This window comes from Perca flavescens, chromosome 2 (genome assembly GCF_004354835.1).
Source record: "Perca flavescens isolate YP-PL-M2 chromosome 2, PFLA_1.0, whole genome shotgun sequence".
Lineage (NCBI taxonomy): Eukaryota > Metazoa > Chordata > Actinopteri > Perciformes > Percidae > Perca > Perca flavescens.
In genome coordinates, this window is record NC_041332.1 from 20,613,412 (window position 1) to 20,628,577 (window position 15,166).

Below are 15,166 nucleotides of genomic sequence, written 5' to 3' on the forward strand. Positions count from 1 at the left end.
GAAGCTATTAGAGAGAAAGAAAATTGGAAACACCTAATGGTTCTGCTTTCTTAAAGGTGTTTTCCAATCATGAGAACAGTTTAGCTTTTTGCATGTGTATAGTTATGTTATTTTTGTATCTGGGCAGTCACATGAAAGAGGAGGTGGCGAGTCATGCTATTGTCAGCTGTATTGTAATATTACTGTGGTTATTGTAATAATCAAAGTGAAATGGAAGGAAAGACCAGCGCAGACATGGTCTGGAGGCACATTGGCTGTGTTTAATCTTAGGTTTGTCCTTAATTTTGCTTTGCTAATAGTGGCAGCCACTGCAGCTGGTTGTCATGGAAACAAAATACAAGATGCGTGACCCACTTTTCATTATCAGCAGCACAAAATGTGGTTATGGCAGAGCACAAAAAAAGCATGGTAAAACCCTAAAAAACCACTACAGTTTGCTTGAAAAGTATGTCAGCTATATGCTGTGCCATTTGTTTTCATGAAAGAACACATTTTCATGACAAAAAAACTATTAATTCCTTATTTCTGGTTGAATTATCATTGTAAGACTGATTTCCTCTTTTGTCCTCTGTAAGGTGTGTGCTTGGAAACACCACCATCCTGGCAGAGTTTGCCGGTGAGGAGGAGGTGAACCGCTTCTTTGCACAAGGCCAGTCGCTGGGGGCTAACACCACTAGCTGGCAGGCCAACCCAGGAACCAATCAAAACCGGATGGGCGGGGCAGCACAGTCCCACTCCATTGGCCAGTGGAGCAGCGGTGGAGGCAAGCCCAGTGGAGGCGACCTGCTGTGGGGCGGTGTGCCCCAGTACTCCAGCCTGTGGGGGCCGCCAAACGGAGAGGACGCCCGCGTGATCGGGAGCCCAACTTCCATTAACACCCTGCTGCCTGGAGATCTGCTGAGTGGGGAGTCCATGTAGGATGATGCCACAATACACTAACCAACCAACCAACCCACCACCACGTCATGTAAGCCATCGTTGGAGGGTGGGGCGGAAAAAAAATACAACAAAAAAAAAAAAAAATATGAACAGGAGCAAAACCCAAGCAAATCATGTGGCGATAATCAGTATCAATTTGAACTGTTTTGAACTGTGAATTGTGAATTGTGAATCAGAAGGCCGGGGTCCCTACCACATAGACTGCAGACTCCAGTCCTTCTGTTTTGCTTTTGTCCTTTTTTTTTTTTTCTTTTCTTTTTTTTCCTTTTGGTATTTTTGAAAACCATCGTATAAAACAAACTGAAGTGAGACACAACACAAAGAAACCTTTCAAGTGTTTTAAGTTTTTCCATAAGTATACATGACATTCTGTGTGAAGTTTTTTTTTTTTTTTTTTTTTTTTTTTTTTTATTAGGAGAAGCAATCAAAGCTGCCATCTGAGACTTTCCTTTTCCCTCCAAAAAAAAAAAAAAGTCATCCCAAAATAAGACTTAAAACGACCATTCCCAGCATGTCCATGGCCAATGATGTGGTTCAAAGACCTTTAGACTAGTTAACGTTTGTTTCTCAGCACTAATATTAGCCTTAAGTGCTCTCTGGCCCAGGTCCTTCCCAAGCCGCCTTTTTTAGTTTGTTTTGTAACTGAAGAAATAGCTGAAATCTTGCACAGTTTCACCTCTGAGCCAGCAAGTGGTACAGGACATGGCTGGTGACCAACTCTGTCACTGGGCAGTAAAAAGGCCTGGCCACGTGACTGGCCCTACCAATCATCAGCTTAATTATTTAGATTTTGTATTCTCAAAGGGATTGACACAGCTGTTAAATGTTCTTTTTTTTTTTTTTTGTAGATCTAGACCCAAGCGCATTTTTTGATATCTATCACATATAAGCTGAGAGAAGATTATTTGTCAACCTTGCTGCGTGTCTCCGTTTCCATACATGTCTATGTATGTCCGGTGGCACCTAATCATTGACGTCAGCAAGCCCAGATTGTTCTGGTCACCTTAAACCCAGTCGCTTACTGATGCTTTGTTGAATTTTCTATTGTCGGATTTGTTATGAAGCCCAGTCCATATGGTCTGCCAGTTTTCGGAGGAAAAAAAGAACACAATTTCAACTTTAGTTACATTGTGCAATATACACCATAGACTTTTCTTCCGTCCATACTCTATGTCCACCGGAGCTGGTTTTTCTTTTCTTTTAGTTTTTTTGATTGTTGCTGATTGCAGCAAAAGACTGGAACTTCAAAAACCTTTACCCCCTTTCAAAACTTGGATTCCCTCCAGGCCGCCAATCTCCCTGAAACTGTTGGGAAAACTCTGCAAAGAGGAAGAAGCAGCTGTTGAACTGTGCATGCAGCAAAGTGTACTAAAGAGTGACTGGGTACACAATATTGCACACTTCCTCTCTGCCACAGCCACACCCAACAGAGACTGAATCTACTACAGTGGGATTGGATGGTTCTGGGTCTCTGGCACAATACCAAATAAGGTTTCTCCTAATGCAGTAGACCTACGAGTGTTCTTTGTGTTTGGTACTGTACAAACAGAAGAGACTAAGACTTTTATAAATTCAAAGGGTTTTATCATAGCACTTATGAAGAGCAAATCGCTTCAACTGCAATCCAATAAATCAAAAAAGGAGCATCATAAACATTGAAAACAAAAAAAAAATACTGCTCTTTTATGTACTATATCTATTCCTTGGAAATGTGTCTGCCGTTGTTCCTCTGGTAGCAGGATGAAGGGAAACAAAACTGAAATGTACCATTGGACATTGGGGAAAAAAAAAAAAACTGCAGTCAATGATTTTTTTTTTTTTTTTTTTTTTCCTTCTTTGAACAATATCAAAGTGAATATCACTGTTACTCCAAATGTTAAGCCTTGTTCTGTTTGGAGGCACTAGACTTGCAACGTCAGCTGTCTCTGACACCCGCTGGCCAGTCAGCCAGTCGATGGGTGAGTCGGAGTGGGGTGGGGAGTGGGAGTGTCCACTGAGTGCCTCTCTGCTGTGGTCCTCTGGGTGTCAAGCGGCAGCCCCACAGCGCAGCACTTCCTCCTGGGCTCCACTTGACCCTCTCTCAGTCTGGCAAGAAATGCGGCTCCTCCAAGACCGGCCAATCGCGGTTCTCCGCCACACACGGCATCTCCAACCGGGGACCCGCCACCGCTCGACCCTGCTATCATCCTGCCCTCTCCCCCATCTCTCAGTTCTTTGACACAAAGATCACTTTAGCTGGAAGATGTAATAGTCATATTTCTGGAATTTTTGCCAGTGTACTTTTTTTTTTTTTTTTTTTTTTTTTTTTTTGGTAAAGATCATTTTGACTGTTTTTTTCAATGTGTTATATTGTTATTTTTGTCTACATGCAGTGGTCTACAAAATACTGGCTGCTGAACTAGCCCTTCACTGTTCATATGCAGAAACACTTTGGTCAGAGGTGCCTCTGTATGTTCATCCTGTGTATTGAATGCAAAACGAGGATCAATACTACAGAGTTATTGATTGTCTATTTGTTTATAACTGATCATGCTTTTGTGTTTGACAGTATTCTGTAGTACTTCCAGGTAGTATCTTTAGGTTGTGTAAAAAAAAAAGGAAAAAAATAGGGTGTCTCAGACAGGGGTGTGGGTGTTTGTTGCTCTAAACTGCTCCGCGTGCCCACAGGCTGTCCCCCCTTGCCCTTTGCCTAGCTGCTACGCTATGACCTCCTCTCCTTCTCCACCTCAACCAGACCCAGTAGCCCTCCCCTGACCAGGCACCAACAGTCCCTCCTATCTGTTTCTATGCAAAAGACTAGAGGCTGGGGCCCTTTTACAGCCAAACCTGACTCGGGAATAAGCACTCCTCCCAGAGCTTGGCACACCCTAACCTTGTCCCCTGTGCGCTTCTGTCAGCACTTCAGAATGGCCCCCGTTTCTGTAAAGTCAGGCTAAGCCACCAGAACACTGTCATATACTCAAGACCGAACACTTTATCAAAGGTCGGCCTTTTTCTCTGCGCTGAAGACACTTCTGTCCAGCTTGATCTCAGGGTAGGGGAGTAGATGATACCAAGTATAAGATGCAGCTCTCCGTATCTGTCCTTTCTACTGTGAGAGCAAAGTCTTAAATTAAAAGGCCATCTGCGCAACAATATGTACGGACCTCATGCCTCGAACTTAATCCTAATTGGAAGGGAAAAGCCTTGTATTGAATTCTTTTCTCAAAAGATGGTCTATTGTTAATGTTTCGGGGCCCATTATTGCGTGTAAAAGTTGCCAACGTAATGTGCCAATATAAATTTGTTGTGTCATACTGTATCTGTATAAAGAGCACTTCTGTTCCCTGTTTGGAGGAGCTTTGATAACCTTTGCAGAGGGTGCAGCGGGGGACAGGAGGGATCAAACAAATGGCGGCAGCATCACACCCTTAAATGACTGAGATTTTTATTTTATTTTTTATGCTTTTGTGGAGAATGCCCCATGCTAACGAGAAAATCTTTACTCAGTTGGGGGTTTCAGTTTGCTACAGTGCACAGTTGATGATGGGTAATCCCGGGTACATATTTTTTTAAAACCAAAAATGAAATCGCATTTTAACGTCATTTTTATGAAGTTTGACATAAAAATCTAAAAAATGGTAAAAAATCTAAGTGAAAAAAAAATCTATAATATGATAAAGCTCTGCACTTCTAGCTGAAACGTCTCTGGTCATCAGCCTCTACTACCCCTATCTAAAGGAGTAGAGTGGTGGCCGGGGTGCCTTTTTGTGGATGCTGTATTTATCTTGTTTTTATGTTTGTGTCCTGCTCAAAGCGGGCCCACTGAACTGTACATTTCCACAGACCCAGATGGCTTGGGCCCACTGTATCAGCCTCACTCTGCATCAGCAGGAGGGGAGGGGCACATTTCAAGAGGTACAAAGTCTTAAAAACATTAAAAAAATAAATAAAAATAAAAAAAAAAAAGTTAAAAAACAAGAAAAAATGGAAAAAGGCTACCTTTCAGGACTTGGAGTCCTGCAGCACACAAGCAAAAATCACTATTGCCTGTTTCTGTAACTGCCTTCATTCAAGCTCAGACAGACCCAATAGCCGAGGACCTCCCAGCATCCTGTACTAACTGGAGAACCCTGACAGGGAAGGGGGTTTCCCATGCTGCACCAGCATCGAGAGGAGAACCTCTCTACAGCTCTGTTCTAGATAACAGTATATATGTATACACTACATATACATATACTGTGAGTTTGGTGTGTGGTATCACCTCTTCAGACTTCTTGGATCGTAACCTCTGACACTTAATTTTTGTTTGAAAGGTCTTGGTTTAATACAACTGAAAAATGAGCAATATGTATTTCCCCGCAAATAAGTGATACGAAGGAAAGGATTTGGGTCGGGTGTAATCTGATACTTGATTGATTGAAAGCTACGTCTTTCTTATATGGAGTTGGATATGCACGTTCTGGTTTTGATGACATATTGCAGTACTTTGAAGTGCTTGTACTGTATATATGTGTATTTGTTAATTAGCCTGTCTAAAAGCCCAACCCATCCAGTCGATAAAAAAAATCCCAAACATATCAAAACAAGACAAAATATTGAACGCAAATACTTGAATCATGAAGCGCCAATAATGTAATGTGAAGTCAGTAATTCATTTCTTGTTCTCTCCATCTGACAGGTACACGTAGGGGCTTTTAATAAATATTAAAAATGTATTGCATTAAGTTACAAATACAAAATCTTAAAAAAAAAAAAAAAAAAAGTCATCTTAGACGTGTGCTTGAAAGTCAGATGTTTGTATGAATGTGTGTGCAAGAAACTGTGTGTACCGGGCACATGGCCTGTTATGTTCCACTCAGTATGTTATATTTTTTTGTCTGTTTTTATCTTCTTCTTTTTTTGTTCTGTCAAAAAATATTCTGATAGACATTGTTATTATCTTCTAACGTTGCACTGAGTGTCTTCTACCCCTCACTCAGCTAATGGTAGATAAACGAGTCTAAGTACGGAGGGGAGATGGTGACAATTCATGTGTACATGTTTACTCAAGGACTTAATGGATTTTTTTCATTCTATCTGTAAAAGGTTTATCTACCTTATAGTGGCTTTTATTGTGGAATAATCCAGTACAAGGATTATCATTGAGTATTGCACCATTTTGTTCCAGTTATACAAAAAATTGCAAAAAAAAAACATACAAAAATTAAAAATACAAAAAAATTACAAAACAAAAAAAGGGGAAAAAAACAAAGAACTGTGGCCATAGATAGCTGTAGAATGACTAGTAATCCCTATGTTAACTTCATGGAGAAAGGGATAAAGTGTGGGAGGTGAGTTTGTTACAAGACTCATTTCAGAGGTGCCTATATTTTCTTTTTTTTGTTGCAAAAGCCACCGGTCGTTTACAAGCATTTCATTTGTCTAAAGTTCAAGGAAACAGGAATTTATAACAGGAATGTTGTAAAAAAATAAAATAAAAATAAAGACAAATTTTCATTCTTCCATCAAATATGGACATGCAAACCTTGCAAAATGAAGATTTATGCTACTTTAAGAACTCTGGGATTGATCAGTGTTATGTTATATTTCAATTTTTAAGTTCTCTCAGTGTCGAAAGACTATCTCTGTATGTATTGAGTTGTGATTTTATGTTTCCTGTAAGCGACGTAGTTTGCTCACTAACTTGCACACTCAAAAGATGTGGATTTTGTCTCAGGAAGGCCAGGGTTCCAGATACCAACTCCATAATTTCTAGGATTAGTGTTTGTGTGAAAAAAAAAAAAAGCAACTGAAAACAATTAAACTCCACGCAAGCACTGAAGGTCATGAGTTTAACAGAATATAAAGAGTTCCATTATTTCTTTAAAGCAACAAAAAGTTTGTAGCAAGTTGTGTATTTACCAAATAAGACTGAGAATCAACTTTGAAAAAAGTGGAGTGCTTTACATGTGAAATCTAAGTAGAATTGCTTTACATTTAAACTGATCAATGGTTTGATTGTCAAAAAGACATGCAATGTGTATGTTATAACTTTAAAGTTTCCATCCTGTAGTCCAGGAGCATTGTGCAAGAATTTTTCTTTTTGTTTGTTTTTAATCATCTCTCCTGTCTGTTAACATGTTCTTGTGACAGGTTTTTCAATCGTTGAGAGATTTCTTAACATGTAACAGTAGGTTTTCAGAGGTAGGTTGAAGTGGAGGAATAAAGCTGGTTTTTAAAAGATCATGATCTATGCACAAGTGGGAGGGAAGAGTCCAAACCCAGCTGCTATACTGCGGGTGTTTGTCGACTCAGACTCTGGGGTTCAGGGTTTGACGTAGGGTTGTTCTTGTTTTGTCTGTTGCTCAAATTTCCTCCACTCTACTTCCCTCCTCCTCCTCATTATCATCGCCATCTAATGTTTTTTGCAATTCTACACATGCTGTGTAATCCTTAACCAATGAGCGCTTATCCTTCTGCTAAAGCACTGTGGGTTGTACTGAAAAAAAGCCCATGACTTTTAAGGCTGTCAGTTTTTTAAAGGGGAGGAGGATGGGTGGGGGGATGGGGGTACTTTGCCTTTCTCTTTACTTTGAAGAAAAAAAACATTAAGGAAAAATGTCTGTAACTGAAATACAAAGTTGTGGCTTTTAATGTTGTTCTTTTTTCTCCTCATAGAATGTGATTGTTAAGGACATGCACCGGAAAAAATGTTTCCATGAATTATGGAGCTTCTTTCGGACTATATTAATAAATTACAAATTTTCTTGGCTGTTATTAAGTGTCTTGTCCCTTTTTTTAATGGTTTCCTAGATCCAGTAGAAAGGCAAAAGTAATATTAAACAGTTTGTTATAATTATATTATGTTGAAATGACAGTATATACAGTGAAACGATGTAACATGTCATAGAATAGGATGCTATAAAACATTTTATCGTATAGTATGTCGCGATATAAAATATTCATAGTAGAGTATGCAAAAAAATTTCATTAAAAGTCTGTATAAAAATGTTGTAAAAAAGTTATAGTATAACATGAAAACAATTCATTTAAAAAAAGTCATAATATAGTATGCCATTAAAAAAGGCCATAGTCGTAAAAATAACAATTTAAAAAGTTCATAGTATAGTATACCATGAAAAAATGTATTTAAAAAAGTCATAGTATGCATGTCGTAAAAAATGTCATTAAAAAAACGTCAGCGTATAGTATGTAGTCAAACATTTTTTAAAGTCATAGCATGTCATCAAAGAAATCAGTATAGTATGTAATACAAGTTTGTAAAAAAAAGTCATAGTATGTCGTTAAAAAAAATTATTTCAAAAAAGTAAAGTCATAGTATAGTGTGTTGTAAAAAAAAGTCATAGTAGCCTATATAGTATCCTTTAAAAAAATTATTTAAAAAGTTCATAGTATAGTATGCCATAACATTTTGTAAAAAAAAGTCATAGTATAGTATGTCGGAAAAATGTAAAAAAAAAGTCATAGTAGGCTATAGTATGTAGGAAAAATGTAAAAAAAAAAAGTCATAGTATAGTATGTCGGAAAAATGTTGTAAAAAAAGTCATAGTATAGTATGTCGGAAAAAGTGGCATTTAAAAAGCAATCATAGTATAGTATGCCATAAAGTCATTAAAAAAGTCATAGTATAAAAAAATATTTAAAAGTCATAGTAGGCTATAGGATGTAGTAAAAAATTAAAAAGGTCATAGTATGTTGTAAAAAATGGCATTTAAAAAAAGTCGTATTATAGTATGTAGGCTAGTCATAACATAGTATGGTGTAAAAAGTCATTAAAAGTCATTGTATAGTATGTTGTAAAAAAAAGTCATAGTATAGTATCTTTTTTTTTAAATCATAGTAGGGGACGTAAAATGTAACCGCTAAACTTCATTAGCGGTTACATTTTTTCAATTATTAATGAGTGTTTTTCATTTAAAGGTTCGACTACGTGCTTATTCAGTAGACCATTTAGTGTTCTCCACAATCCCAGACTGTCAGATTGCATGCTTGTTTACATGCAAAGCAAAACAGGTTATAATGGCATATGTCGATGTCGGGACGGTTGAAACAGCTGTTTCAACTGTCCCCGACCTGGCTGTAACTCCATGTATTTTAAGTAAATGCACAAATATCTGTGTTTATACAATAATTTATGGAGGGGAGACATGGAAAAGCAGTTTTAGAAAGATGAAAATATATTTGGGCCCCACCAGGTAGGGGGTTGAGTTTTCCCATGTTATCCTATGGAGACTGCAGGGCTGTGGGCACTTATTTGGATGTGCAGTGACCTAACCCACGTAAAAACTTAGTGAAATGACATTTTCCACAATAGAAACATGATATAAATGGGAAAACGTACTGTTGTAGCTATAAAAATAGCAGTGCATGATATTTCAAAAACTGCTTTATAGCCTACACGCTTCAAGGTGACGCAATAGTGGTTAACATATATTCAGCAAGATGTAGGGGGAGACCGGGTACGGTTGTAACACTTTTTTCTTCAGCACCTAAAACTACCTTTTTTTTTAGCTACACATCTGAAATTTCTAGGCAAAGTACCCACATTTGTCTACTACAAATGGCAACAATTTAAATTTCTTCAACTATATTACAGACTTTGTGAGATGATGACAAATACAAGGTGGTCCTTTGTTACAATCTACCCCACTACTGGGGTAGGTTGTAACACATATTGGGGTAAGTTGTAACAGGTAGACAAAATTAACAAAAACGAAGGCTAGTCAAGTGATATGCCACAACAACAGTTTTATTTTAAATGAATGGCTGCAACAATAAAATATGCTTACAACATGTTTGTTAGACCTGGTGAGAAACAGTGACATGTTCACTAACAATATTATAAACAGTGACATAACTTTGTTACCAAAACGTGTGAACGTGTCTGTTAAAATCTGTTAGAGAAACTTCAGAGTGCTAATTGGAATTCAGTGAGTTTCAGGCAGCCGAGTTGATGAGTTAGTCTAGTTCCTGATGCTGGGGACAAGGTCTGATATTTCATTTCAAGACTCACTCCTGGGGCTCAGGGCCCCAATGGGGCTTTCGTAATGGTTTTCAGTACCGGATCTCTTCACGGAGCAGTTTCTGTACTCTGAAGAAGTTTCCTCCAGATGGCGGGGGTGCAGTTTTCGACTGACAGGCTGCAACCCGGTCATCTCCTCGTAAATGGGTACCTGAGGGTGTGACTTGACGCTGCGGCTTGCTTTGCTCTGTCATTGAAACAGAAGAAAAACAAATCAGTGAAGAGAACAAACAGAGTGAACGCACTCTCGATTTCCTGTTGAAATCAGTGTTATTTTCTGTTGAGGCAGCATTTTCACTGTGAAGTCCGAACCAAATCTAATCCTCACTATATATTTTACCGCAAAAAAAGAAGCTTAAACTAAACACTGCAGTTCACTACTTAGGCTACTTGGTTAAACTAAAAAAAAAAAAAAATAGAATTATGGGTTTCACTGCCTCCCTAACTGAATTGTAAGAAAAGCATGCTGACATCTGATAGCAACAAGTTATGAAACCGTGTGGTTTTGTGGTGAGCTGCAGAGGAACTCTCTGGCACGCAGGTGCTGTTCGCATTAATCACTTATATTTTTCTCCTTAACTCTTGTGTTTCTGTCAGCCCACTCACTTTATAAATCACCACAAATCCAAGGAGGAGGAGGAGGAGAACGACCACAGCTGAGGACAAAGCATATAGCAGAATGGAGTAGTTGGAGCAGCCGCACTGACCTCCTGTGAAGAAGCACAGAGAGAAAGGCTGAAGATAAAGAGGGTCAACTTCGCTGCTGCGGCAGCACACAAACACTCCGCGTCTCAGCATCCTCTGAGGAATCGCACCGACACCACGACCAGCTTCCTTGCTGCACTGGATTCCCGCCACTGACATTTGCATGTTCATTCATAAAACAGTGTAAGACAAACACAACAAATGCTCAAGTATAACGTGTTCAGTGGAATTGCAAAAACCACTGACCCAAAGTTCCTTCCTAGTTGTAGGCTGCAGTTTGAATATATGAATAAGGTTCAACATCACGGAAACATGTTCATGAATAGGGAGACAAACGCCTGTTACTGAGCAGCAAACAGGAGTTCTGGTTGGTCTGATATCAGGAGGTGAGTGATAGCAGTTTGGTTTGCTCAGTGAAAAGTGAGAAATGAGCTGAACTGGCAATGACATTTGACATCTCAAACACAAAATTCTCAGTTGAAATTGAATCATCTATTTTAAACAAACTTCACTGAGCGCCTAGATAGCACAGTTGGTAGCGCGGGCGCCCATATATAGAGGTTTAGTGGGTCCCGGTTTGACTCTGACCTGCGGCCCTTTGTTGCATGTCATTCCCCCCTCTCTCTCCCCTTTCATGTCTTCAGCTGTCCTGTCAAATAAAGGCCTAAAATGCCCCCCAAAAAATATCTTTAAAGTCAACCTCCTTCAAAGGAGAAATCCAGAACAAAATGAACCTAGGGGTTAATAACACATGTGTACCGAGTTGACCCTTCTCTGGGATCTGTTTTCATGCTAATCCAATGTGACCAGTTTTAGCGCAAACCGCTAATTAGCTTATGAAGCTAGTCGTCACTATGTGCTAGTCTGTCTCTCAATTCTCTCTGACTTCCCGACCCTGTGGCTCTCAGCCCCAAGCCCATTTGCTGCAAATGAAGACGTAAATCTTTAAAAACGGCCACAATATATGATTGAATTAACATCACGATTACAACATTACCGTTCATTATAACCATAAAAAACAATGTGGCTCATTTACACAAAGTAATAAGATATAGCCTAGGCATATCAAGCTTTACCTAAACGGACAACACTTGTTAGTAGGAGCAATTCATTATAAGTTCGGTCTTTTCATGGGATTTGTTGATAGAAAGAAATATATAGAATAGCACCAGACTTATCCTTTAAGACACATAATTCTGAATAATTTTGCGTCTCTGATTTAATGGTTTGTTGCCCAACCTTGCTGACATGTCAGCTGTAGTGCGAGTGATCAATGGATTAACCAACTAACTGATTACTCTGAGAAAAGAGTTTTAAGTACAGAAAATGTAGTGATGTCTATCATTGTCTAGTGTTATCAGTTGTGCACACAACCACAGGTGTGCAAGTGAACAAATAAGGGAACAATGATAGTGCTTATAAAAAGACATTTTGCGCGGGTTTCTGAACATGCCAGTGTTCCACAAAACTTGAATCTACTCAGTTCAAATCATTATTTAAGAAACAAACAATAACAACAACACTGTGAGATTGGAAAATATGAGTGGAATCTTTGCTAAGGTTATAGCCATTGTTATTGGTATAATTAGTAGGCTAGCAGGTATGTTAGTAGAAGGCTGACATCCTTAGTAATCAGAGTTGGACTGATCAGACTGATATATATTGAAAAAAAAAAAACAGCACAAAAAGGAAACAAATTGGTACAACAGAACAACAGTTAGTATTAAAAGAAGTTTCCATTGTGGCCTGGTTGGCTCAGTGGGTAGAGCAGGCGCACATACTGTATACTGAGAGGTTTATACCTCAACGTAGAGGTCCAGGGTTCGAATCTGACCTGTGACGATTTCCTGCATGTCTTCCCCCCCTTTCTCACTTAGCTGTCCTTTCAAATTAAAGGTGGAAAAGCTAAAAAAGAAAATATTCTTTCATTTTCAAAACCCTGAAAAACAAAATGAACTAAGTATAAGTAACCTGGCGATCAAGTCCCTCTGTGACGTGACCCACCTTGCACAGAAACAAAGAGTGCTTGTCTTCCTAGCGTGGTGCTGGTGTCGGACCCGCCGCTGAGGAGCATCTGGCAGCTGTACAGGCCGCTGTCGTCCGGCTGCAGCTGCTGCAGGGTCAGGTTGTAGGTGATGCCCCTGGGACCGGGGGCCGAGGACAGGTGGACCCTCTCGATGGGGAACAGGGAGGAGGATGGAGGGCTGCTGCCGCCATGGTGACGCTTTGAGTGGTACAGCACCTCCACAGGTGCCCGGCCCCTCTGTCGCTTCACACTCACCCCTTCCACGGCCAAGGCCCCCCCGTGTGGGGGGAGGCAAGGGAGCACGGCTGAGCCCCCAGAACATGTCTCCACCAACCCAATGTCCACCGGCCCAAGGGCATCTCCACAGGGGAAAGGGAATAAAGCTTAGAGTATGACCTATGGTAAAACCCCTTTTTCCTCTGAATAATCCAAAAATATTTTTGGGCGTGTTTAGCAGCCATAAAGTTATAAGAAGTAGTTCTCAGTAGATTATATAGATTATTTAAAGTAGTGGCATTATTGAGCACAATGTACTAAATGTAACCAGTAATCATACATTTTTTTCAGACAGGAACTTCAGTGTATCTGTAAATATAAATTAATATTATGTAAAACAATAACATACAATCATCTACCCTTGAAAGCATATTGAGGGTGCTGTAGGAACATTTATATTTGGGGTACAGAGAAAGAACAGAGAACACAAAGAACAGTTTCCTCTGGGATGGTGTTTTAAAAGGTGTAAAGAGGGTGAGAGGGGCTTCCAACTCCACCTTGTGTTGTGAGTAATATTTCTTAGCATTTAGAAGTTTAATAACACTTGTTTTGACTTGTTTCTGGAACTAGCACTGTGAAATAAGAGGAGGGGATTCATGGCCAGGAAATTCTAACAATTGGCAACGGTTAAACACAAACGAAACTGACCAGTGTGAGTCATCATCGGCAAAATGCAGAATGTGTGTCAGAAAAAGAAAAACAACAGCTTAGATTTCAAGAGAGCTGTGTTGAACTTTGAGCTGCTCAGAGACCATGTTAGTTTAGTTCTTTCATAAAAATAACAGTCACACAACAAAGAAAATAAGACTTCATGGTACCAGTTTTAATAAGGCATCATTTATATAGGGGTTATAAGACTTATTAATAACTGAAATGTCTGTAAAACATCATTAATAAGTGGAACTTTTGGGTTGCCAGGTTGTGAAAAATCCCTTTTACTGGTGTATATCCTCCTCCAGCATAATCTGCTTTATATCTTTAGTTAGCTCTTTAAATGGCCCCTACATTTTCAGTTCCACTGCTTTCCTGCTGGCTGCAAGGCACCTGGACCAAACCTCATTTAATTTATAAAGAATGCTTTATTAGACAGTGGCGCTTAGTGGAAGCACTGGTAGTGAGCAAACAACAGCACCAAACACACTTTTCAAATGTCAACCACCTACAGGATATTTAACCTTCTTGTTTTGTGGTAGTTTTGGAAAGTTTCTGTGGGTGACAAGTGAATGGAAGCGAATGAAAGAAAAAAAAAAGTAACACTCACCATCATTAACAAGAAGGAAGAATTCAGTCTTCCCCCGTATTCGGTCGTCTTCACCTAAAGGGTTGTTTGCCACAAACTCACAGTAGTAGCGGTCTGTGTCGCTGGCACTCAGCTGAGAGATGGTCACGTTCAGAGAGTGGCTGCTCGGGTCTCCACTGACACTGATCCGGTTATCTGCACTGACGTCGTTCCCGGTGTGCATGAACAGCACTTCACTCGTGGGTTTCAGCCAGTTGCGCATCAAGTAGACACCGAAGGGCGAAGGGTTTCTTTGGTCAACTACACAGGGAAGAACCACAGATCCCCCCTCATGCCTCTCCAAGAACTGAATGTCACTGCACACTTGATAAAAACAAAAACACATATATATTTTTTTTTTAAGAATAAACATCTTTTTGGTCTGGTGAAAAAAGTGATTATATGCTTAAAGATGAGTCAGTTTCAAAGTAAAAGCAGCTAATTAACATGGTAAATAATATTGGATTCAACTTCATGTCCCACAAAAACACTATGCTAAAAAAAATAAAATTAAAATAAAAACTTTGGAGCTGTGCATCCCTCCCAAAGAAAATCCTATTTGGTAATCTTCTGACCAAACTATTCCACATACATTATATGGACAAAATAATAGAGTACCATGATACCACAACAAACTGCAACCCCCAAAAATGTATCTGGCACAATCCATAGCGGTGCATTATATTGTTGTGAAGTAGACATTGACTCCCAATGACTTCCCCATTCTTATTCTTACGCTCCAAGAACAATTCAAAGTGGAAAAAAATGAAGCAAATGATCAATTTACCAAATCCAGTCTGTGTGATGAACAGAGTCCACAGACATGCCAGGTACTGGATCCCAGTCATCTTTAATACTGTCAGAAGACACTAATTAAGTTCCTAAGGGAAGTCAGTGATGTAAACCATGACAGCACACATGCAATCACTTAGGACTG

General features: G+C 39.4%; 2 protein-coding genes across 2 annotated transcripts in view; one reads left to right on the forward strand and one right to left on the reverse strand.

Annotated features, from left to right (window-relative positions):
- tnrc6c2 (trinucleotide repeat containing adaptor 6C2) overlaps positions 1-3,237 on the forward strand; it is a 55,740-nt gene extending 52,503 nt beyond the window's left edge. Inside the window, exon 22 of the mRNA XM_028595972.1 lies at positions 576-3,237. Coding sequence (XP_028451773.1) covers positions 576-918 — 343 coding nt within the window. The 3' untranslated portion in view covers positions 919-3,237. The remainder of the gene's footprint in view (positions 1-575) is intronic.
- Positions 3,238-9,649: 6,412 nt separating this feature from the next.
- Positions 9,650-15,166, reverse strand: cd7al (cd7 antigen-like). The gene is made up of 5 exons (XM_028601239.1): positions 15,017-15,166; positions 14,212-14,553; positions 12,653-13,033; positions 10,550-10,653; positions 9,650-10,130 (listed from the first exon to the last, which is right to left on the reverse strand). The coding sequence occupies exons 1-5, from the start codon at positions 15,075-15,077 to the stop codon at positions 9,924-9,926; spliced, it is 1,095 nt and encodes a 364-aa protein (XP_028457040.1). The 5' UTR covers positions 15,078-15,166; the 3' UTR covers positions 9,650-9,923.